The sequence below is a fragment of the Carcharodon carcharias genome, chromosome 20 (genome assembly GCF_017639515.1).
Source record: "Carcharodon carcharias isolate sCarCar2 chromosome 20, sCarCar2.pri, whole genome shotgun sequence".
Lineage (NCBI taxonomy): Eukaryota > Metazoa > Chordata > Chondrichthyes > Lamniformes > Lamnidae > Carcharodon > Carcharodon carcharias.
Genome location: NC_054486.1, coordinates 105,231,091 through 105,255,370, shown reverse-complemented (window position 1 = coordinate 105,255,370; position 24,280 = coordinate 105,231,091). Strand labels below are relative to the sequence as shown.

The 24,280-nt window shown below is 47.4% G+C and overlaps 1 protein-coding gene across 6 annotated transcripts in view; it reads right to left on the bottom strand.

Annotated features, from left to right (window-relative positions):
* The window catches only part of tdp1 (tyrosyl-DNA phosphodiesterase 1), a 127,604-nt gene that overhangs the window by 93,543 nt on the left and 9,781 nt on the right, over nucleotides 1-24,280 (bottom strand). For all 6 annotated transcript variants that reach the window (XM_041213849.1, XM_041213850.1, XM_041213845.1 and 3 more), the window contains exons 5-7: nucleotides 23,950-24,046; nucleotides 10,060-10,094; nucleotides 5,246-5,338 (exon numbers count right to left, since the gene is read on the bottom strand). In XM_041213849.1, the coding sequence (XP_041069783.1) occupies nucleotides 5,246-5,338; nucleotides 10,060-10,094; nucleotides 23,950-24,046 (225 nt within the window). The remainder of the gene's footprint in view (nucleotides 1-5,245; nucleotides 5,339-10,059; nucleotides 10,095-23,949; nucleotides 24,047-24,280) is intronic.

Sequence of the window (24,280 nt, the reverse complement as noted above, 5' to 3'; positions counted from 1 at the left end):
CTTTTTTTTTAAAAAAACATTTTTTTAAAAAAAGGTGAGAAACTTGTAAGTCTTGATGTTCAAAGAGAAATGGGTGTGCCGGTAGAAGGAATGCAGAAAGTTAGCACGTAACTCTTTCGAGTTTTTTTAAGAAGATGTAACTCTCTCGAGTTTAGCACGTAGGTGCGGTGAGCAATTAGGAAGTGGAAAAGACACAAAACCCATAACCTTCTAACTCAGAAACGAGATTGCTATCAACTGGTCAACTATCAAGACCAATTAGTGCCAGGAAAATGACCAAAGACCACAGTCAAAGGGGGAAAGTTCTGAGAGAGTCACTGAAGCTGGAAAAAAAACAACAGCAAAATGTCATTGTCCAAGAATATTAATTGTGTTCAATTAATGGGCATTAACTGGGTATCGCTTGTGCCCCTATAAATAGGAGCAGACTGAAACTGTGGTTTGATGAAGGGTCCTACGGACTCGAAACGTCAACTTTGTTTCCCTCTCCACAGATGCTGTCAGACCTGCTGAGTTTTTCCAGCATTTTGTTTTTGCTTCAGATTTCCAGCATCCGCAGTATTTTGCTTTTATCCGGAACTGTGGCTGTGTTGGATTTGGAGGCGTATGCTGTAATGTGCACCTCGGTAAAGAAATGCTTTCAAAAAGCGTGTAAAGCTCGGCTCCAGTTCCATCCTTCACCGCCTGAATTTCTAGAGTGTAACGAATGAGGAAGAAATTCCAGACACCGGAGTCAAGATGGCTACCATCACCGGGGAGAGCAAGAGGGAGAGGGAGATTTCATATGGGGCCAGAGCTGGAAGGTTGAAGGTGCAAGGGGGTCAATGATGAGCATGGGCCTCTACTGAGGAATCGGAGTTGCTTCGGAGCAACTCAATCCCAGAGGACATTGGTCGGCGCTGTCAAGAGGGCAGCAACAGAAAAAAAAACTGCAGGGAAGAAGAGAGATGCCTTCCATTTCATACAAGGGGTAAAGGGCGGACAGAAAGGCCTGTGTTTATCAGATACAAAAACAGTCTCTTTCCAGAGTGGGCTTTGTGATTAACATACAGACACTCAAACCATCACAGTCCTGTTTTCAGACAAGATGTTTGGAGTAGGAGTTGGTGGAGGAGGGAAATTGCTGTTAAGAGCTGCTTTAAGGGCAGACAAGGTGGCACATCATTATGTTCCCAAGCAGTAAAGCTCTGAGGGGAACATTAATATTTAACTCGGTGACGCAATATAATATCTAAGAACTTGTGCTCAGCCTCTTCAGTTCCGTTTCTTCAAAGAAATATCACTCCCTGCTCTCCTCGGCCACCATTTTTCTCCCCCTCCCCCATCTGATCCTTAGAATGTCCGCTCCTTGCTGGGACACAGTTCTGGGGTTGCAAGGAGACTATTTGGTAACAAGCAGCATCACTACCAGACCCGATCTAGTCCTTAGCAAGACTCCAGATGACCGAAACCAGTCTAGGAGGTCACTGTAGCCCTGAATTTCCTGCAGTACCTACCCTTTTGCAACAGATGATGGTCCACCCCAATCAGAAATAGATCTAGCACTTGCTCAGAGGAATTCAGAAAATCTGTGTGCACCACACAAGCCGGAGACTGTTCCAGAAGTTCAGTATTCTCTGGGCAAAGAACCACCTCCTGACATCAAATCTAGATCAGTCCTGAAACAACCCAGAACCATCTCCTCCCTGACCTATTCAAATAGGACATCAAGTAGGAGAGAATTAGCCCAGTATTCTGACAAAATTCTTGTAAATCTATTCTATTGCTGAAGAGAGACATGTTGCTGAAGCTTTTCATCTTGCACTCATCAGGACAAATGCAAGAATGCCAAATTTCAAACAATCACAAGCCTGCCAGCCAATCAACACCCTTCTCTCCTGGGTTTGTCCTGACGAGTGTAAGACAAAAACATTTGGCAACATGTCTCTCTTTTTAGCAATGAAACAGGCCAGGTAAAGACGACAGACATTAGTGAACCAGCTGGGTCTTTATAACAATCAATGATAGTTTCATGGTCACCATTACTAAGGCTAGCTTTCAATTCCAGATTTATTAACTGAATTCAAATTCCACCAGCTGCCTCGATGGGAACTGAACCCATGTCCTCAGAGCACTAGAGCAGAGTATTAGCCTGGGTCTCTGGATTACTAGTCCAGTGGTATTACCACTGTCTCTCCCATCTAGCTCATCCTTCCATATCAGCCGATTACTCTTCTCAATCAGAGCATTTAAATGCCTCGCCAATGATCTTTTGTGACTCATAAGTCAACTAGACAGAGGAGCTCTCCATTGGCTGCCACCTTGACGGAGTGTCAGCTTCGGCTCAGTTGGCAATACTCTTGCCTGAGTCTGGGGTTTCTGGGTTCAAGCCCTACTCCAGAGACTTGAGCACAAAAATTCAGGCCGACACTCCCAGTGCAGTACTATGGGAGTGCTGCACCATTGGAGGTGCTGTCTTTCAGATCAGCTCTCAAAGCGAGGCCCTGCCTGCTTTCTAAGGTGGATGTAAAGACCCCATGGCGCTATCAAGAAGAACAGGGTAGTTCTCCCCAGGTGTCCTGGCCAATATTTATTCCTCAATCAATATAATTAAAAATCAGATTATCTGATCACTATTACATTGCTGTTCATGGGAGCTTGCTGTGTGCAAATTGGCTGATACGTTTTCTACATTACAACAGTGACCACATTTCATTAAAAAAAATCACAGAATTACAGAATCGTTAGTGTAGGAGGCCATTCAGCCCATCGTGTCTGCACCAGCTCACGAATGAGCATTATGATTTAGTGCCATTCTCCTGCCTTTTCCCCAAACCCCTGCACATTGTGTGCAGGGCGATTAAGAGAAAGCTTATCTGAGCTGAGATTGAACAGACGCTGGAAGCACTCAAAACTTCCTGGGTCAACCTACTTGCATGATCGCTCAGGGCTGCGGCTACAGAACAGGGGCAAGGGTAAAGAGCGCCTCTACTGGTGGAAACAGGAGTTACGTGTAAATCAAATCAAAACCGATGGTGGCAATTGAAGAGGAATGTCAGAGTTGGGAAGGCGGCAGTAATGGATTAGGAGCAAAGAATTCCGAAGCATTCAAAAACAGATCTCAAACCTTGAGCCATCTTTGTGAGTCTTCATTTTTTGCCAGAGATTCAGAAAGGCAAATCCCTGTAGGAGAGCCTCTGCTGATAGATACAGGTGCTATGGAAAATTGAAAACTTCTGGAAACGGCTCCTGAGAATCAGACTACCAGAAGTAAAATGAACAGACAAGGGCCAAAAATGATCAAATTAACCCCTTAATTGGACTCAGTGCCAAGCAATTCCCCCCCCCCTCGACTTGCCCCAACAGCAATAGACTTTAATTAATTTTGTGTCCTCCAGAGAAGGCAGATTGGCCCTCAGTATAACACCTCATCAGAAGGATGGCACCTCCGACTGTGCAGCAATCCCTCAGTACTGCACTGGAATACCACAATGTTGCATAAATAAGGCCGTCAAAACATCCTTGTGGTACCGCAACAAATCTCTCGCTCCCCTCACAATCCTTAGCCAACTCTGTGCACCAGGCACAACACCCAGAGGTGTATGTGAGGGTGGCAGTACGTTCCACGAGCCCTGGTTCAGTATTTGTGGACACTGTAGTGGTTGACATAGGGACATCTTGTGGTGTAGCGGGTAGCATCCCAACCTCTAGGCCAGAAGCTCCAGGTTCAAGTCCCACTCCAGGACTTGATGCTCATGGAACTTGCATTCATAACATGGCCAAACAGGTCGATTATCAGCCTATAAATCCTTCCAATACGCCTGATGGCAAACGGCAAGAAAGGGAGAGATTCCTGGTCAGCCGGACGACAGAAGGCAACGGCAAATCACTGCGGTGCTTTATCAAGCGTAATCATAGACCAATCCAATGGAAGTCCATGGTCACCAACCCCACCTCTGTGGGCCATGATACCTGAGGAGGGGGAAGATGCAATGCAACATTGGGTGGTTCATTACAGGAGGTTAAAAATCAAAGGCCAGATCTGATGAATATTTCCAGCATTTTCTATTTTTATTCAAGGTTTCCAGCAACTGCAGTATTTTGCTTTTGTCTCAGAGGTTTGAGCGTCTTTGGAACTCTTCCTCAGAAGGCGGTGGAAACAGATTCTTTGAATATTTTTGAGGCAGAGCCGGATAGATTCTTGATAAGGAAGTGGTGGGGGGGTGGGGGCGGGGGGGTGAAAGGTTAAGAGGGGTAGGCGGGAGCGTGGAGTTAAGGTTATAATACTGAGTGGTGGAGCAGGCGCCAGGGGCTGATTGGCCTACTTCCGCTCCTAATTCGTATGTTCGCGTGTCTCAGCTTCTGACCTGCAGGGGGCACCCTTGCCCAGCCCGCCAAATTTCACCGGGTGGGCTGGGCACTTGGTGCCCGACCTGCCCCGGCAGCTGTGAGGGGTGGTCCCTGTGCGCCCGCTAATTAAGCTACTTACCGGCCTAGTGGTCCACAGGCAGGCAGGCCTCTCTAACGCCTTCCCGACTGCGGGTAAAATTGCAGTGGTGGGGCAGGGCAGCTGGGTAGGCACCAGGAACAGCACCACTGGGACGGGGTATAATTTCACATCCCCCGCTCGCTGCCTGCTATCCTACCCCCAGGATAGGCTGTAAAATTCAATGCTACATAAAGTCACAGGGCGATCCTGAGGCGCAGTGGGTAGCGTCCCCGTCTCTGGGCCAGAAGCTCTGGGTTCAAAGTCCCCCTTCAGGACTTGGTGGCCACGGAAGGTGGGTCCATAACGTGGCCAAACAGGTTGATTATCAGCCTGTAAATCCTTCCAATAGGCCTGACGGTAGGTGGCAAAGAGCAGGAGAGTTTCGTGGTCAGCCATACTGCAGTACTTTACCAAGAACAATCATGGACCAATCCAATGGAAGTCCATGGCCACCAACACCCAATTAGGTGCCTAGGGGAGGGGGAGGAGGTGATACAGTCACAATAAATTATAACCCAGCTTTGCTCCCTTCGGCATCGGGAGCGTTCGCCTGGATTACGGGCTCACGTCTCTGGGTAGGGACTCGACACCAACAACCTCCAGACTCCCGGGCGAGCGTGCTGGGCACTGCCGATTGGACTGGAATGCACCAAATCGAGTTCCAACACACGCCCCCTCCGGCAAATCAAGGGGCTGGAATTTTCACCTGCGGATGCGATCGTTTGTGATCTCGGCGCCGACTGCAGCCTTTGAGGGGAAGAGCAGTGAGAGTCTTACCCTTGCGTCTTTTGATGCCAGTCATCGCGGATCAAGTTGGACGTGTGGATCACAACTCGAAAGCCCTCTTCGTACAAAAGTAACATCATTTTCCTGCAGGGGAGAGAGAGCGAGAGAGTTGAGCAGGGTAAAAAAAAATAAAACAAATTGACGTGCAGAATCTGAGATAAAGTGACCGTGTTAATTTTTGTTCGGTTAACAACGAGAGCTTATGCTTAAGGTGGTGGCTGAGGGTTTGGTGGTTGGGTTGGGGGTGGGTGAGAGGTTTTAAAATTATAAAGGGGTTTCATAGCTCAGATGTAGAGATATTCTCACTTTTGGCAGAGTCAAAATGCGGGACCCTCAGTGCAAGATAGTCATCAGTAAGAAATTCAGGAGGAACTCCTTTGCCCAGGGAACTCGCTACAACAGGGAGTTGTTCAGGTGAATATACATTTGTAGTTAAGGGGGAGCTAGGACATGAAGGAGAAAGGAATAGGAGGGTATGTTGATTGATGGAACAAACCAGGAGGAGGCTTGTATGAAGCATAAACATTGACATTGACCGAACTGGGCTGAATGGTCTATTCCTATGTTTAAACTCAATGGCTCAGGTCTTGTTGTTCCTGGATGGTTGGAGACCGGAGATGCCCCAGTGGATGTGCTACAGGACAACACAAAGGCTCCACAGGAACTGCCCAGGAAACTCCTTATGGGCAATTCACCTGCGTCCGGAACCCTCTGAAAAAGTCTCCATCTCTGAGTGAGGGTCAGAGACTTCAGAAGGTTCCGGCTCAGTCACCTGAACGGTTACCCAGGAAATGCTAGACAGAGGAAAAAAAACCACGGCTAACGCCTGGACAACGATACAACTGACCCCACTGCTCCCCGCTGACCACACCCCCCCCCACTCCCCACCCCATCCCACCCCCCGACCCTCCAATCCCCCAATTGTCCGACGTCCCCCAACCCAATCTTACCACCCACCCTCCCTCCCAACCTGCTACCCACCACCCTCCTGCCCTACCCGCTGACCTCCTTCACACTCAGTGGAAAGCTGTTTAACTGTCCCAAAGTTTTTCACGGTGTTAGTGAATGAAGACTTGACAAAATATGGTAGCTAGTGCCGTAAAAGGGGGACATGACCTGCCCAGCGAAGGTGGACTCTGAGAACAGGTCCACATCGCTGAAGAGGCCGGCTTGGAAATGTAAAGCAGTAAGAGTGGAGCGGCAATCTACCGGTGATCGGGGCCCAACGTAATTCTATGTTAATGATGGGACGCTAACTGGAGCCATCCATAAAGCAGCAAAGGCGGCAGGTCCAGGAATCTCTCGCCAGTAAGCCCTGTAATCACTCTTTCGAATTTGTCACGCAGTTCAGGCGCACTGAAGTGATATCTGTATTCCGAGTGTGTCTTCATCGAGTTAAAAAAGGGCCACTTTAAACATGAAGTGATTGTCATATTCGTTTGTCAACAGTAATATTCTCACATGAAATTACACAGCCTCTTATTTCAACAGAGCCATTAACTACTCAATGGATTAATGACTGTGTTATGACAGCAAAATAACTGCATGCAACCTGCATCTTCCGCTACCTTTCACTTACCAGCTCTAACCCTTTACAGTAGGATCATTAACAAAACTTACAGTCCCTCCACCGCAGTAGCAGCAGTATCTACAAGATGCACAGCAGAAACTCACCAAGCCTCCTTAGACAGCACTTTCCAAACCCACAATCACTGCCATTTAGGGCACATGGGGACACCACCACCTGGAAGGTCCCCTCCAAGTCACTCACCATCCTGAATTGGAAATATATCGGCCGTTCCTTCACTGTCGCTGGGTCAATATCCTGGAACTCCCTCCCTAACAGCGCTGTGAGTGTACCTACACCACATGGACTGCAGCGGTTCAAAGCGGTGGCTCACCATCACCTGCTCAAGGGGCAATTAGGGATGGGCAATAGGTGCTGGCCTAGCCAACGATGCCCACACCCTCAGAACTAATTTTGTGAAAATCCTGCAAGCAAGTGATGTGAGACCACCACCGGGGGCTAGGGGGCATCATCACACCAGCGGCTGAATCTCAATAAAACTTTTATTTTCATCCTATTTAATGTTAGGGAGCGGACAACTGTTCCCAATCTTAAAACAGGAATCAACGCTTGGATGCTGGTGTCCAAAAACCTTTCCATGGCCAGATGGATGTGCAGAGCTGGCAGTATAACTCTGTAACACCTGCTCACCATTGCTCTACTGACATTTCCAGTGCAGTACTGAGGGAGTGCTGCAGTGTCCAAGCTGCCATATTTCAGACGATCGTCCTCCCACGTGGATACCATGGCATGATTCCAAAGAAGAGCAGGGAGTTCTTCCTGGGTCTCTGGCCAATACTTATCCCTCAACCAACAACACTGAAGACAAGTTACCTGGTTGTGATCACACTGCTGTCTGTGGGAGCTTGCTGTGTGTAAATTGGCTGATGTATTTCCCTACAACAGTGACCACACTTCAAAAGTGCTTCACTGGCTGTAAAACACTTTGGGACATGCAGAAATCGGGAAAGGTGCTATATAAGTGCAAGTCTTTTCTTTTAAAGCACGTGCCAGCATCTGAACTGTAACAGAGCCACCGCCTGCTCCACTTCACCCCTTCCCACGTGCCGCTGCTTCCCCCGCCCCACCAAGATGCAGAATTTATACATTAATCGAAACTCGGGACCAAAACAAATGCCAAGCTTTGCTTGGTGGCACTGCGCAGTTTCGTGACCCTGAGGAAGAACGAGTGAGTATTGGAGGTGTTTAAGGGGATTGAGGCTGACGAGCTTTGATCCAGATTTGCTTGTTCCCACATTCTCCCAGCCATTCTCCTTAAAGGGCTCAGCCATAACTCTGCTGCCCATTTCCTGACTCTCACTAAGTTCTTTTCACCCATCACCCTTGTGCTCTCTGTCCTACGTTGGTTCCCAGTCCAGCAACGGCTCCATTTTGAAATTATCCCTGTTTTCAAATACCTCACCTCCGCCAGCAGCCCCACCCAGCCTCCAATCTCTGTAACCTCCTCCATCCCGACAACCCTGCATGACCTCTGCTTTCCTCCAATTCTGGCCTCCTGTGCAACCGTGACTTTCATCACCCCATTACTGGTGCTCAGACCTACAGGTGCCTGGGCCTAAACTCTGGAATTCCCTCCCTAAACCTCTTCTGCTCTCCTTCCTCCTTTAAGGCACTCCTTAAAACCTATCCCTTTGACCAAACCGTGGGTCACCCGAGCTGATAGCTCTTTATGTGGCTCAGTGTTAAATTAGAAACATAGAAAACGGGAGCAGGGGTAGAGCATTTGGCCCTTCGAGCCTGCTCCGCCATTCAACATGATCATGGCTGATCCTCTATCTCAACGCCGTACTCCCGCTCTCTCCCAATACTCCTTGATACCTTTAGAGTCTAAAAATCTATCTACTTCCTTCTTAAATATATTCAGTGACTTGGCCTCCACAGCCCTCTGTGGTAGAGAATTCCACAGGTTCACCACCCCCTGAGTGAAGAGGTTTCTTATCTCAGTCCTAAACGGCCTACCTCGTAATCTTCAGACTGTGACCCACTTGTTCTAGAACCCCCACCACCACCGCCAGCCAGAGGAAACATCATCCCTGCATCCAGTCTGTCCAACCCTGTCAGAATTTTACACATTTCAATGAGATTCCCTCTCATTCTTCTAAACTCCAGTGAATACAGGCCGAGTCGGCCCAATTTCTCCTCACACGACTATCCTGCCATCCCAGGAATCAGTCTGGTGAACATTCGCTGCACTCCCTCTATGGCAAGTATACCCTTTCCTAGGTAAGGAAGCAAAACTGCATACAATTCTCCAGGTGTGCTCTCACCAAGGCCCCGTACAGCTGCAGTAAGACATCCTTGCTCCTGTACTCAAGTCCTCTCGCAATGAAGGCCAACATACCATTCGCCCTCCGAACTGCTTGCTGCACCTGCATGCTTGCTTTCAGTTTGATATTTCTGTTTGCTATTGCTCCGGTGAAGTGTTCTGCTACATCAAAGGTGCTATATAAATGCAAGCTGTTGCTGACGGCGAGGTGAAATGAAGGAGGTCCATTTTGAGCTCATCGATCCAGGAAAACCTACAGCTCCTCTTCTCAAAAGTCAAAAGAGTCCAATGGCCTCCTACTAGATTTGCCTCTCAGGTCCTCGCTTCGGGTTTTCACGATTTTGTTGTGAAGCTGATTTGAATTTCCTGCCCTTTTGTGGATGGCTATTAATTTGGGCAGTGGGGTGGTGAAGATGGTGTTTACCGGAGTAAAATTGGGCCTACAGTCTCCGGAGCTGAGAAGAACGAGAAGGCTTGACAGGGTACCTGCCGAGAGGCTGTTCTGCCTGGTCGGAGAGTCTAGGACCAGGAGTCATGGTCTCAGGTCAACCCATTTTGGGGTAAGATGAGCAATTTCTTCACGCAGAGGGTCGTGAATCTTTGAAATTCTTTACCCGAGGTGGGCCGTGGGGTCTTCAGTCATTGAGTATATTCAAAACTGAGATCAACAGATTTATGGGCACTCAGGGAATCATGGGAAGAGGTTGCAGTTGAGGTAGTTGATCAGCCGCGAGGTTGTCAAAAGGCACTGAAAGCTCCAAGGGCCGTATGGTCCACTCCTGCTTCCATTTTGCATGTTATGTTCTTCACAATGGAGGGACCCCCTGTCTGATCACAAACTCCACAATATGGGATTGATCCATCACCATTGATAAGTTAAAGCATATCGCTATGGTAACTATTACCCCAATGCCATTTTGCATTACATAGAAACAAAAGTCATCTACTTACGTGTGATGTGTTCCATAGGCAATCTCCAACTTGGCCTGGAAACATTAAAAGTAGGTTCCTTTGCAAATGTATCAAATTATTGATGAACAAAGTACAACACAATAACCTGAGAGCTATTGTCTGAAAGATGTGCAAAAATAGCCCCTCTTACTTCACCAAGCTGTTACACTTCCTGTCTTGGGATCATTTGCCCATCAGACATTCTAACAGTTAACCCTCAACCATAAGACACAGGAGCAGAAATTAGGCCATTCGGCCCATCGAGTCTGCTCCGCTATTCAATCATGGCTGATAAGCTTCTCAACCCCATTCTCCCGCCTTCTCACCGTAACCTTTGATCCCCTTTCCAATAAAGAACCTACCTATCTCCATCTTAAATACACTCAATGACCTGGCCTCCACAGCCTTCTGTGGCAATGAATTCCATAGATTCACCACTCTCTGGCTTAAGAAGTTTCTCCTTGTCTCTGTTCTAAAAGATCTTCCCTTTACTCTGAGGCTGTGCCCTCGGGTCCTAGTCTCTCCTACTAATGGAAACATCTTCCCCACATCCACTCTATCCAGGCCTTTCAGTATTCTGTAAGTTTCAATCAGATCCCCCCTCATCCTTCTAAACTCCATCGAGCATAGACCCAGAGTCCTCAAACATTCCTCATATGTTAAGCCTTTCATTCCTGGGATCGTTCTCGTGAACCTCCTCTGGACCCTCTCCAGGGCCAGCACATCCTTCCTGAGATACGGGGCCCAAAATTGCTCACAATATTCTAAATGTGGTCTGACCAGAGCCTTATAAAGCCTCAGCAGCACATCCCTGCTTTTATATTCTAGTCCTCTCAAAATAAATGCATTTGCCTTCCTAAATACCGACTCAACCTGCAAGTTAACCTTAAGAGAATCCTGGACTAGGATTCCCAAGTCCCTTTGCACTCCAGATTTCTGAATTCTCTCCCCATTTAGAAAATAGGCAATGACTCTATTCTTCCTATCAAAGTGCATGACCTCACACTTCCCCACGTTGTATTCCATCTGCCATTTCTTTGCCCATTCTCCTAACCTGTCCAAATCCTTCTGCAGCCTCCCTGCCTCCTCAATACTACCTGTCCCTCCATCTATCTTTATATCACCTGCAAACTTAGCCAGGATGCCCTCAGTTCCTTCACCTAGATCATTAATGCATAAAGTGAAAAGTTGTGGTCCCAACACTGACCCCTGCAGAACTCACTAGTCACCGGCCGCCATCCTGAGAAGGACCCCCTTATCCCCACTTTCTGCCTCCTGCCAGATAGCCAATCTTCTATCCATGCTAATACCTTGTCTCTAACACCATGGGCTCTTATCTTACTGAGCAGCCTCCTGTGTGGCACCTTGTCAAAGGCCTTCTGGAAGTCCAAATAGATAACATCCATTGGCTCTCCTTTGTCTAACCAACTCGTTACCTCCTCAAAGAATTCTAACAGATTTGTCAGGCATGACCTCCCCTTGATGAAACCATGCTGACTTTGCCCTATTTTATCATGCACTTCCAAGTATTCTGAAATCTCTTCCTTAATAATGGACTCTAAAATCTTACCAACGACCGAGTTCAGGCTAATCAGCCTGTAATTTCCTGTCTTTTGCCTCACTCCCTTCTTAAACAGGGGGGTTACATTAGCGATTTTCCAGTCCTCTGGGACCCTCCCTGACTCCAGTGATTCCTGAAAGATCATCACTAACGCCTCCACTATCGCTTCAGCTATCTCATTCAAAACTCTGGGGTATAATCCATCTGGTCCAGGTGATTTATCCACCTTCAGATCTTTCAGTTTTCCTAGCACCTTCTCCTTGGTAATGGCCACCATACTCACCTCTGCCCCCCGCCTCTCTTGAACTTTGGGGATGTTACTCGTGTCTTCCACTGTGAAGACTGACGCAAAGTATCTATTCAGTTCCTCCGCCATTTCTTTGTTCCCCACTACTACTTCTCCAGCATCATTTTCCAGTGGCCCAATGTCCACTTTTGCCTCTCTCTTACCCTTTATATATCTAAAAAAAACTCTTGCAATCTTCTCTTATATTACTGGCTAGTTTACCCTCATATTTAATCTTCTCCCTCCTTATTTCTTTTTTAGTTGTCCTCTGTTGGTCTTTGTAGGCTTCCCAATCCCCTGGTTTCCCACTGCTCTTCGCTGCATTGTATGCTTTCTCTTTAGCTTTTATGCTGTCCCTGACTTCCCTTGTCAGCCATGGTTGCCTCATCCTCCCTTTAGTATGCTGCTTCTTCCTAGGAATGAATTTTTGCTGTCTCCCCAAAATTACTCCCAGAAACTCCTGCCATTGCTGTTCCACTGTCTTTCCTGCTAGGCTCATGTCCCAGTCAATTCTGGCCAGCTCCTCCCTCATGCCTCTGTAGTTGCCTTTATTCAACTGTAATACCGTTACATCTGATTCCAGCTTTTTCCTCTCAAATTGCAGGATAAATTCTATCATATTATGGTCACTTCCTCCTAACAGATCATCAGGCCGTTTACCACAAGAGGGGATTATCCTGGCCTGTTTAAGGTGTATAACTAAGACATCACGAGAGAGGAGATTAATCCATTATATTTAAGGTGTAACTGATATGTGGCAAGAAGGAATCTTCCCTCCCAACTACTCAGTCAAGATATACCAGCAGAAACTAACACAGAATCGGTACTTAGCACTGGCTGGTTTGGAATCCACGCTCTCAAAACTCTCTAATGCAGTGTGAGCCTTCATGTCAGAGACCCAACACACTGACTGAGCAATGATGTGATTCCACTGGGAGCTTGAAGTGAGGGAGAACATTCTACACACCAGGATATGCCAGAGCGTACAGACTCCATCAGCGCACTTCCATCCATCTGATAAGCCCTAAATACAAAGGAGTCTCGAATTGCCCCGCTCCCTCCAATTCCCCCTCACATTCTCCCACACTGTGTCGCCCTCAACATGCAAGGAGCCAGAATTGCAGGCACCTCGGGGGGTTGTAGGGCCGGAAGAGATTGCAGACGTAGGAAAGGGGGCGAGGCCGTGGAGGGCTGAAAACAGAAAGAAGAGAACTTTAAAAATCAAGACATTGTCAGTTTGGGAGCACAGGGATGACAGATAAACAGGAGTTGGTACGAGTTAGGATAGCAGAGCTCAGAAGTTCCAGTTTACAGAGGATAGTGACAGGCTGGTCAGGAGCACACTGGAATTGCCTGCAAACGCTAAATCTGTTTCGGTGAATTAAACCCTTCAAATGCAAAAAGATTCTGCAAATAAGTATGCGTTTGTTGCTTATATCCATGTTACTACAGAAACGAATAGCATCGCTAGAAACCTGACATTCAGTGATTGGAACTCACAGGCAGGTAACAGTGCCCTCTAGAGGAGATATACAGATATTCAGAAAGGAAGACATTGCTTCACCCTGATGGATAGAGTGACTTTGATGGACCTTTCAGAAGGCACTCAATAAATTTCCCCACCAAAGATTATCAGAAATAATTTTGTGACACTTCCCCCACCACCAGCACACATGATGCATTGTAGCAATTCGCCAAGGCACCTTCGACAGCAATTTACAAACCTGTGACCTCTATAATCTAAAAGGACTAGGGCAGCAGACACATGGGAACACCTCCACCTGGAAGTTCCCCTCCAAGCCACTCACCATCCTGACTTGGAAATATATCGGCCGTTCCTGCACTGCCGCTGGATCAAAATCCTGGAACTCCCTCCCTAACAGCACTGTGGGTGAACCTACACCACATGGACTGCAGCGGTTCAAGAAGGGAGCTCACCACCAACTTCTCAAGGGCAATTAGAGATGGGCAACAAATGTTGGCCTAGTCAGTGATGCCCACATCCCGTAAATGAATAAAAAAAAGTCCACAATTGGTTGGGACGCAGGGGATGGAGAGTGGGGAAAAAAGAAAATTACTCTGGTTAGCGGAATGTGACAAGTGGTGTTCTCCTTGGTTTCACTGGACTTGTACATTGCTGACTTTGATGAAGGATTTGAGAGTGGTAAATTCACATTTTCAGGTAACACCTAGGAGGCAGAGGGAAGTTGTGGGGATGGAAGAAGGAAATTACAAAGAGAGAGTGAGGAGGATGAAGCAAGTGCATAAAACCGAAGCAAATACGGGGGAAAACAGGAGGTCTTAAGAAAGGCAAATCAGAATATTTTGTTAATAGTGACGCACTAGTGGCTGTGAAGGAGCAAAGGGATTCAAGTCTTCATGTACAGAAGTTACTAAAAGATAGTGCGCAGAACACCCAAATATATGAATTAGGAGCAGGGGTAGGCCATTCAGCCCCTTGAGCCTGCTCCGCCATTCACTAAGATCATGGCTGATCTAATTGTGGCCTCAGCTCCACTTTCCACCAACCCCCCAATAACCTTCCACTCCCTTGTCAGTCAAGAATCTATCTACCTTAAAAATATCCGTTGACTCAGCCTCCACTGCTCTCTGAGGAAGAGAGTTCCACAGACTCTCAGCCTTCAGAGAAAAAATCTCTTCTAAACTCCATCTTAAATGGGAGACCCTTTATTTTTAAACTGTGTCCCCAGGTTCTAGTCTCTCCCACAAGGGGAAACACCCTCTCAACAACCACCCTGTCAAGTCCCCTCAGGACCTCGTGTTTCAATGAGATCCTCGCTCAATCTTCTAAACTCCAATGGATACAGGCCCAGTCTGTCCAACCTTTCCTCCTAAGATAAATACCACCCACTCACCCATGCCCCACACCCCCATCCCAGGTATCAGTCAAGTGAACCTTATAAGGGACCAAAGGGGGCAATCAAGGGGTAGAGCCAGAGGATATCGCTGGAGTGTTGAATGAATACTTCACGTCCGTCTTCACCCAAGAGAATGAGGATGAAGGTATCGAACTCAGGGAGAGAGACTGTGAGGTTCTTAAGCAAATTGATATAGGGAGTGACAAGATATTGGAGGTGTCGGCAGGCCTAAAAGTGGACAAATCTCCAGGTCTGGATGATTTGTATCCCAGACTGCTGAGGGAGGCAAGAGAGGAGATCGCAGGGGCTCTGACCCAAATTTTTAATTCCTCTCTGGCCACAGGGGAGGTGCCAGAGGACTGGAGAACAGCTAATGTGGTTCCGCTATTTAAGAAGGGTTGTAGAGATAAGCCAGGGAACTACAGACCAGTGAGTCTCACGTCAATGGTAGGTAAACTATTGGAGAAATTTCTGAAGCAGAGTATCTATCTCCACTTAAAGAGACAAGGTTTGATCAGGGATAATCAGCATGGCTTTGTCAGAGGGAGGTCATGCCTAACAAGTTTGATTGAATTTTTTGAGGAGGTGACCAGGTGTGTAGATGAGGGTAGTGCAGTTGATGTAGTTTATATGGATTTCAGCAAAGCCTTTGACAAGGTCCCACATGGGAGACTTATAAAGAAGGCAAATGCACATGGGATACAGGGTAATTTGATAAGGTGGATTCAAAATTGGCTTAGTTGTAGGAGACAGAGAGTGATGACAGAAGGATGCTTTAGTGACTGGAAGCCAGTGTCCAGTGGCATTCCACAGAGATCTGTGCTCGGTTCCCTATTATTCATCATTTATATAAACAACATAGATGACCATGTGGGGGGTAGGATTGGTAAGTTTGCGGATGACACAAAGATTGGCCGGGTGGTTAACAATGAGGTTGAGTGTCTTGGGCTACAGGAAGATATAGAGGGGATGGTCAAATGGGCAGATAAGTGGCAGATGGAATTTAACCCTGAAAAGTGTGAGGTAATACACTTTGGAAGGAGTAATTTGACAAGGAAGTATTCAATGAATGGCATGGCATTTGGAAGTACTGAGGAACAAAGGGACCTTGGCGTGTGTGTCCATAGATCTCTGAAGGCGGAGGGGCATGTTAGTGGGGTGGTGAAAAAGGCATATGGGACACTTGCCTTTATCAATTGAGGTATAGGTTACAAAAGTAGGGAGGTCATGTTGGAGTTGTATAGAACCTTGGTGAGGCCACAGCTGGAGTAGTGTGTGCAGTTCTGGTCGGCACATTATAGGAAGGATGTGATTGCACTGGAGGGGGTGCAGAGGAGATTCACCAGGATGTTGCTTGGGATGAAACATTTAAGTTATGAAGAGAGGTTGGATAGACTTGGGTTGTTTTCGTTGGAGCAGAGAAGACTGAGGGGCGACCTGATCGAGGTGTACAAGATTATGAGGGGCATGGACAGGGTGGATAGGGAACAGCTGTTCCCCTTAGTTGAAGGGTCAGTCACAAGTGGGCATAAGTTCAAGGTGAGGGGCAGGAGGTTTAGGGGGGATGTGAGGAAAAACTTTTTTACCCAGAGGGTGGTGACGGTCCGGAATGCACTGCCTGGGAGGGTGGTGGAGGCGGGTTGCCTCACGTCCTTTAAAAAGTACCTGGATGAGCACTTGGCACATCATAACATTCAAGGCTATGGGCCAAGTGCTGGTAAATGGGATTAGGTAGGTAGGTCAGATGTTTCTCATGTGTCGGTGCAGACTTGATGGGCCCAAGGGCCTCTTCTGCACTGTGACTCTGTGATAAACCAAAAAGATAATCAAAATTATTAATGGGGCATTGCCCTTTATCTCGAGGAGTTGGAGCACAAAAGAGGAGAAAGTGACGTTTCAGTTCTACAGAATCTGGCTCAGACTCCATTTGGAGTGTTACATTCAGTTTTGGACTTGGTGCCTTTCAAGGAATACGGTGCAGGTTCACTAGAGTTAAACACCGGCTTAAAACACAGGTTGCACAAACATGCTTCGTGTTCCCTTCAGTTTAGAAGGGTGAGATGCGATCTAATCAAGCGTACTTGAAATTATAAAGGGACTGGATCGGGTAGATACTGAGAACCCCTTTCTTTGGCAAGGGAAGTCCCAAACGAGAGAATCAGCTCGTTATTAGTTTAATTTAGGAGGGAGAGGAATAGATAGTTGTTGGGCAAGGTGTCAAGGGAACAATGGATGGGGTTCAGGTACAAATTAGCCATAATCTTACAGAATGGCAGAACGCCTGCTCCTAAGTAGATGATTAGGTATATTAAATTATAAAGAGCGTGAAAAACTGGGTTGAAGGCTGGTCAGAATGGAGAGCGGATAGATTAGATTGGGAGAAAGTATTTCCACTGGGGAGTCTAGAACTAGGGGGGCAGAGTCTAAAAATTACACGAGTGAAATTAGGAAACATTTCTTCACTCAAAGGCTGGTAGAAGTTTGGAATTTTCTTCTGCAAATGGCAACTGATGCTAGATCAATTCTTAATTTTAAAACTGAGATTGTTAGATTTGTGTTATCCAAAGTTATTAAGGGATATTAGGCAAAGGCAGGTAGATGGAGTTAGATCGCAGACCATGATCATATTGAATGCTGGAATAGGCTTGAGGGGCTGAAAGGCCTCCTCCTGTTCTTATGAATAGGAGTTAAAGGTCATTTTGTCGGGTCGTTAGTATGATGTAGAGGAGTTTCACAGGGTTCTGTTCTGTGACCATTTCTGTTCACTCTGCACAGCAATGAATCGAATATATGTGTAGAGAGCGCAGTATCTACATAGGAGGAATAGCAAATAATTCCAAGCGCCCAAGGGAGCTGTGACGGGATGGTGGAATAGGCAGAGGCAAAAGAAGGAATTCAGCATTGCTGAAAAGAGAGACATGTTTCCAAAGTTTCTCATCTTACACTCAGTAGGACAAACACAAGAATGTCATATTTCAAATGATCACAATTTATACTGCAATGATCGTTTATACTGTGATCATAATGATCGTTTCTACATTTATATTGTTGTGAGCATTTGAAATTTGGCATTCTTGCATTTGCCCTGATGAGTGTAGGACCACAACATTTTCTCTCTTATCAGCAATATCTAAGCTTTGTACTACCCAGCGAGGGAAGGAATTCAACGTCAGTGTCGGGTGATGCATTTCATTCAAGGTTAAAAGAAATAATTCTACTCTGAATGGAGGAAGACGGAAAGATGTGGAACAGCTCAGGGATTTAAGGGGTCCAGGTTCACAGTAATAGCAGCAGCTCAAGAAGACAAGGCCATAGGGCAAAGCAAATGGAACACAGACCCCACTGTCCACAGCAGCCGTGTCCATGCAAATACAACTGAGATACAAACATAAAAACAAAAAAAAAAAAAACTGCGGATACTGGAAATCCAAAACAAAAACAGAATTGCCTGGAAAAACTCAGCAGGTCTGGCAGCATCGGCGGAGAAGAAAATAGTTGACGTTTCGAGTCCTCATGACCCTTCCACAGAACTTGAGTGAATCCAAGAAAGGGGTGAAATATAAGCTGGTTTAAGGTGTGTGGGGGCGGGGGAGAGGTTTGGGTGGGGGGAGAGAGAGAGAAGTGGAGGGGGGTGGTGTGGTTGTAGGGACAAACAAGCAGTGATAGAAGCAGATCATCAAAAGATGTCACAAACAACAGAACAAAAGAACACATAGGTGTTAAAGTTGGTGATATTATCTAAACGAATGTGCTAATTAAGAATGGATTGTAGGGCACTCAAGGTACAGCTCTAGTGGGGGTGGGGGGAACATAAAAGATTTAAAAATATTTAAAAATAATGGAAATAGGTGGGAAAAGAAAAATCGATATAATTTATTGGAAAAAACAAAAGGAAGGGGGAAACAGAAAGGGGGTGGGGATGGAGGAGGAAGCTCAAGACCTAAAGTTGTTGAATTCAATATTCAGGCCGGAAGGCTGTAAAGTCCCTAGTTGGAAGATGAGGTGTTGTTCCTCAGTTTGCGTTGGGCTTCACTGGAACAATGCAGCAAGCCAAGGACAGACATGTGGGCAAGAGAGCAGGGTGGAGTGTTAAAATGGCAAGCGACAGGGAGGTTTGGGTCATTCTTGCGGACAGACCGCAGGTGTTCTGCAAAGCGGTCGCCCAGTTTATGTTTGAACTCTCCAATGTAGAGGAGACCACATTGGGAGCAACGAATGCAGTAGACTAAGTTGGGGGAAATGCAAGTGAAATGCTGCTTCACTTGAAAGGAGTGTTTGGGCCCTTGGACGGTGAGGAGAGAGGAAGTGAAGGGGCAGGTGTTGCATCTTTTGCGTGGGCATGGGGAGGTGCCATAGGAGGGGGTTGAGGAGTAGGGGGTGATGGAGGAGTGGACCAGAGTGTCCCGGAGGGAATGATCCCTACGGAATGCCGATAGGGGGGGTGAAGGGAAGATGTGTTTGGTGGTGACATCATGCTGGAGTTGGCGGAAATGGCGGAGGATGACCCTTTGAATGCGGAGGCTGGTGGGGTGATAAGTGAGGACAAGGGGGGCCCTATCATGTTTCTGGGATGGAGGAGAAGGCGTGAGGGCGGATGCATGGGAAATGGGCCGGACACGGTTGAGGGCCCTGTCAACGACCGTGGGTGGAAAACCTCGGTTAAGGAAGAAGGAGGACATGTCAGAGGAACTGTTTTTGAAGGTAGCATCATCAGAACAGATGCGACGGAGACGAAGGAACTGAGAGAATGGGATGGAGTCCTTACAGGAAGCGGGGTGTGAAGAGCTGTAGTCGAGGTTGCTGTGGGAGTCGGTAGGTTTGTAATGGATATTGGTGGACAGTCTATCATCAGAAATTGAGACAGAGAGGTCAAGGAAGGGAAGGGAAGTGTCAGAGATGGACCACGTGAAAATGATGGAGGGGTGGAGATTGGAAGCAAAATTAATAAATTTTTCCAAGTCCCGACGAGAGCATGAAGCAGCACCGAAGTAATCTCCGAAGTAGCGGAGAAAGAGTTGTGGAAGGGGGCCGGAGTAGGACTAGAACAAGGAATGTTCCACATACCCCATAAAGAGACAGGCATAGCTGGGCCCATGCGGGTACCCATAGCCACACCTTTTATTTGGAGGAAGTGAGAGGAGTTGAAGGAGAAATTGTTCATTGTGAGAACAAGTTCAGCCAGATGGAGGAGAGTAGTGGTGGATGGGGATTGTTCGGGTCTCTGTTCGAGGAAGAAGCTAAGGGCCCTCAGACCATCCTGGTGGGGGATGGAGGTGTAGAGGGATTGGACGTCCATGGTGAAGAGGAAGCGGTTGGGGCCAGGGAACTGGAAATTGTTGATGTGACATAAGGTGTCAGAGGAATCACGGATGTAGGTGGGAAGGGACTGGACAAGGGGAGAGAGAAGGGAGTCAAGATAACGAGAAATGAGTTCTGTGGGGCAGGAGCAAGCTGACATGATCGGTCTACCGGGACAGTTCTGTTTGTGGATTTTGGGTAGGAGGTAGAAGCGGGCCGTCCAAGGTTGGGCGACTATCAGGTTGGAAGCTGTGGGCGGAAGATCCCCAGAGGAGATGAGGTCAGTGATAGTCCTGGAAACAATGGCTTGATGTTCAGTGGTGGGGTCATGGTCCAGGGAGAGGTAGGAGGAAGTGTCTGCGAGTTGACGCTCAGCCTCCGCGAAGTAGAGGTCAGTGCGCCAGACAACAACAGCACCACCCTTGTCAGCGGGTTTGATGACAATGTCAAGGTTGGACCTGAGAGAATGGAGTGCAGTAAGTTCAGAGAGAGAGAGATTAGAACGAGTGAGAGAAGCAGAGAAATTGAGACGACTAATGTTGCGCCGACAGTTCTCAATGAAAAGATCAAGAGAAGGTAAGAATCCAGAGGGAGGGGTCCAGGTGGAGGGAGAATATTGGAGGTGGGTGAAAGGATCCGTTTAACGGGGAGAGGAGTCCTGCCCAAAGAAGTGAGCCCAAAGACGAAGATGGCGGAAGAAGAGTTCAGCATCATGCCCGAAATTCATTGAGGTGAGGGCGTAAGGGTATGAAACTAAGTCCTTTGCTGAGCACTGAACGTTCAGCATCGGAGAGGGGAAGGTCAGGGGGTATAGTGAATACACGGCTGGGGCTGGGATTGGAAGATGGGGTGGGGACGGAGGGACAGGCAGGGGTGGAGGGTCCTAGGTGGGTGTTGGTGTCGATGAGTTGTTGGACGGCCCGCTTCTACCTCCTACCCAAAATCCACAAACAGAACTGTCCCGGTAGACCGATCATGTCAGCTTGCTCCTGCCCCACAGAACTCATTTCTCGTTACCTTGACTCCCTTCTCTCTCCCCTTGTCCAGTCCCTTCCCACCTACATCCGTGATTCCTCTGACACCTTACGTCACATCAACAATTTCCAGTTCCCTGGCCCCAACCGCTTCCTCTTCACCATGGACGTCCAATCCCTCTACACCTCCATCCCCCACCAGGATGGTCTGAGGGCCCTTAGCTTCTTCCTCGAGCAGAGACCTGAACAATCCCCATCCACCACTACTCTCCTCCGTCTGGCTGAACTTGTTCTCACACTGAACAATTTCTCCTTTAACTCCTCTCACTTCCTCCAAATAAAAGGTGTGGCTATGGGTACCCGCATGGGCCCCAGCTATGCCTGTCTCTTTATGGGGTATGTGGAACATTCCTTGTTCCAATCCTACTCCAGCCCCCTTCCACAACTCTTTCTCCGGTACATCGATGATTACTTCGGTGCTGCTTCATGCTCTCGTCGGGACTTGGAAAAATTTATTAATTTTGCTTCCAATCTCCACCCCTCCATCATTTTCACGTGGTCCATCTCTGACACTTCCCTTCCCTTCCTTGACCTCTCTGTCTCAATCTCTGGTGATAGACTGTCCACCAATATCCATTACAAACCTACCGACTCCCACAGCTACCTTGACTACAGCTCCTCACACCCCGCTTCCTGTAAGGACTCCATCCCATTCTCTCAGTTTCTTCGTCTCAGTCGCATCTGTTCCGATGATGCTACCTTCAAAAACAGTTCCTCTGACATGTCCTCCTTCTTCCTTAACCAAGGTTTTCCACCCACGGTCGTTGACAGGGCCCTCAACCGTGTCCGGCCCATCTCCCACGCATCCGCCCTCACGCCTTCTCCTCCCTCCCACAAACATGATAGGGTCCCCCTTGTCCTCACTTATCACTCCACCAGCCTCCGCATTCAAAGGATCATCCTCCACCATCTCCAGCATGATGTCACCACCAAACACATCTTCCCTTCACCCCCCCTATCGGCATTCCGTAGGGATCGTTCCCTCCGGGACACTCTGGTCCACTCCTCCATCACCCCCTACTCAACCCCCTCCTATGGCACCACCCCATGCCCACGCAAAAGATGCAATACCTGCCCCTTCACTTCCTCTCTCCTCACCGTCCAAGGGCCCAAACACTCCTTTCAAGTGAAGCAGCATTTCACTTGCATTTCCCCCAACTTAGTCTACTGCACTCGTTGCTCCCAATGTGGTCTGCTCTACATTGGAGAGACCAAACATAAACTGGGTGACCGCTTTGCAGAACACCTGTGGTCTGTCCGCAAGAATGACCCAAACCTCCCTGTCGCTTGCCATTTTAACACTCCACCCTGCTCTCTTGCCCACATGTCTGTCCTTGGCTTGCTGCATGTTCCAGTGAAGCCCAACGCAAACTGGAGGAACAGCACCTCATCTTCCAACTAGGCACTTTACAGCCTTCCGGACTGAATATTGAATTCAACAACTTTAGGTCTTGAGCTCCCTCCTCCATCCCCACCCCCTTTCTGTTTCCCCCTTCCTTTTGTTTTTTCCAATGAATTATATCGATTTTTCTTTTCCCACCTATTTCCATTATTTTTAAATAGTTTTAAATCTTCTATGCTCTCCCCACCCCTACTAGAGCTGTACCTTGAGTGCCCTACCATCCATTCTTAATTAGCACATTCATTTAGATAATATCACCAACTTTAACACCTATGTGTTCTTTTGTTCTGTTGTCTGTGACATCTTTTGATGATCTGCTTCTATCACTGCTTGTTTGTCCCTACAACCGCACCAACCCCCTCCACTTCTCTCTCTCTCTCTTTCCCCCCCCCCACCACACACACACACACACACACACACACACAGACACAGACACAGACACAGACACAGACACAGACACAGACACAGACACACACCTGAAACCAGCTTACATTTCACCCCTTTCTTGGATTCACTCAAGTTCTGTGGAAGGGTCATGAGGACTCGAAACGTCAACTCTTTTCTTCTCCGCCGATGCTGCCAAACCTGCTGAGTTTTTCCAGGTAATCCTGTTTTTGTTTTACAACTGAGATACATTTGGATAGCTGAAATGGGCAGCATTATTATTACTGAACAAAGCTAATATTGAAGCTGTCATCCCTCATCACTTTGAGGTATTCAGTAATTGGAAGCACTATTCTCTTATTACACTGATAACTGCTGCCGGATCCCGTTCACCTGTCACTCCTGTGCTCACTGACCTAAACTGACTCCTGGTCCATCAGCTTTAAAATTCTTATCCTCGTTTTCAAATTCCCCCATGGCCTTTCCGCGCCCCGGCCCCTCCCTCCCCTCCCCTATCTCTGCAATCTCCTCCAGCCCCTACAACAACCCCACACCCCCCCACCCCGAGATCCCTGCGTCCTTCCAGTTCTGGTCTCCTAATCATCCTGATTTTAATCACTCCACCATGGGAGGCCAAGCCTTCAACTGCCTGGGCCCCAAGCTCCAGAATTGTCTCCTTAAACCTCTCTATGTCTCTCCTCCATTAAGACATTTCTTAAAACCTTCCTCTGTGACCAACGTTTTTGTCATCTGCCCTAATATCTCCCAACGTGGCTGGGTGTCATATTTAAGCACCTTGAGATGTGTAACATGTGTATGTTAAAGGTGCAAAACAAATATTGTGGACAGAATATGCTAAACTATACGGTACAAAGGATTCTCTGACTTCACTATATATAGTATATACTAAACTATAGGATGCAAAGAACTTTCTGACCTAACCCTATAGAATATATAGTAAACTATAGGAAGCAGAGGACTCCCTGACTTCACCCTATAGAATATATGGGTTGCCCATCCTGCTGTACATTCAGTTTCTCCCTTACCTGGCAGAGGCGGATGTTGGGATATGGATGTGCATCCCCGTGAAGTTCTGCTTTAGACTGACGCTGCTCGCCATGAACAATCAGTAAAGGCTTTGTCCTGAAATTCAGCAATTGGAGAGTGAAGATTGATGAATTGCGTTTTCCTGCTTCTTGACTTTTTACTCTTCTACAGTTCCAGCCACGGTTCAATGGGCAACATGCTCTCATCTCTGAGTCAGCAGGTTGTGGGCTCAAGTTCCACTCCAGAGACTTGAGTTTAAAAATCTAGGCTAACACTCCCAGGGTAGAACAGAGGGAGTGCAGCACTGACAGAGCTAACGTGTTTCGGATC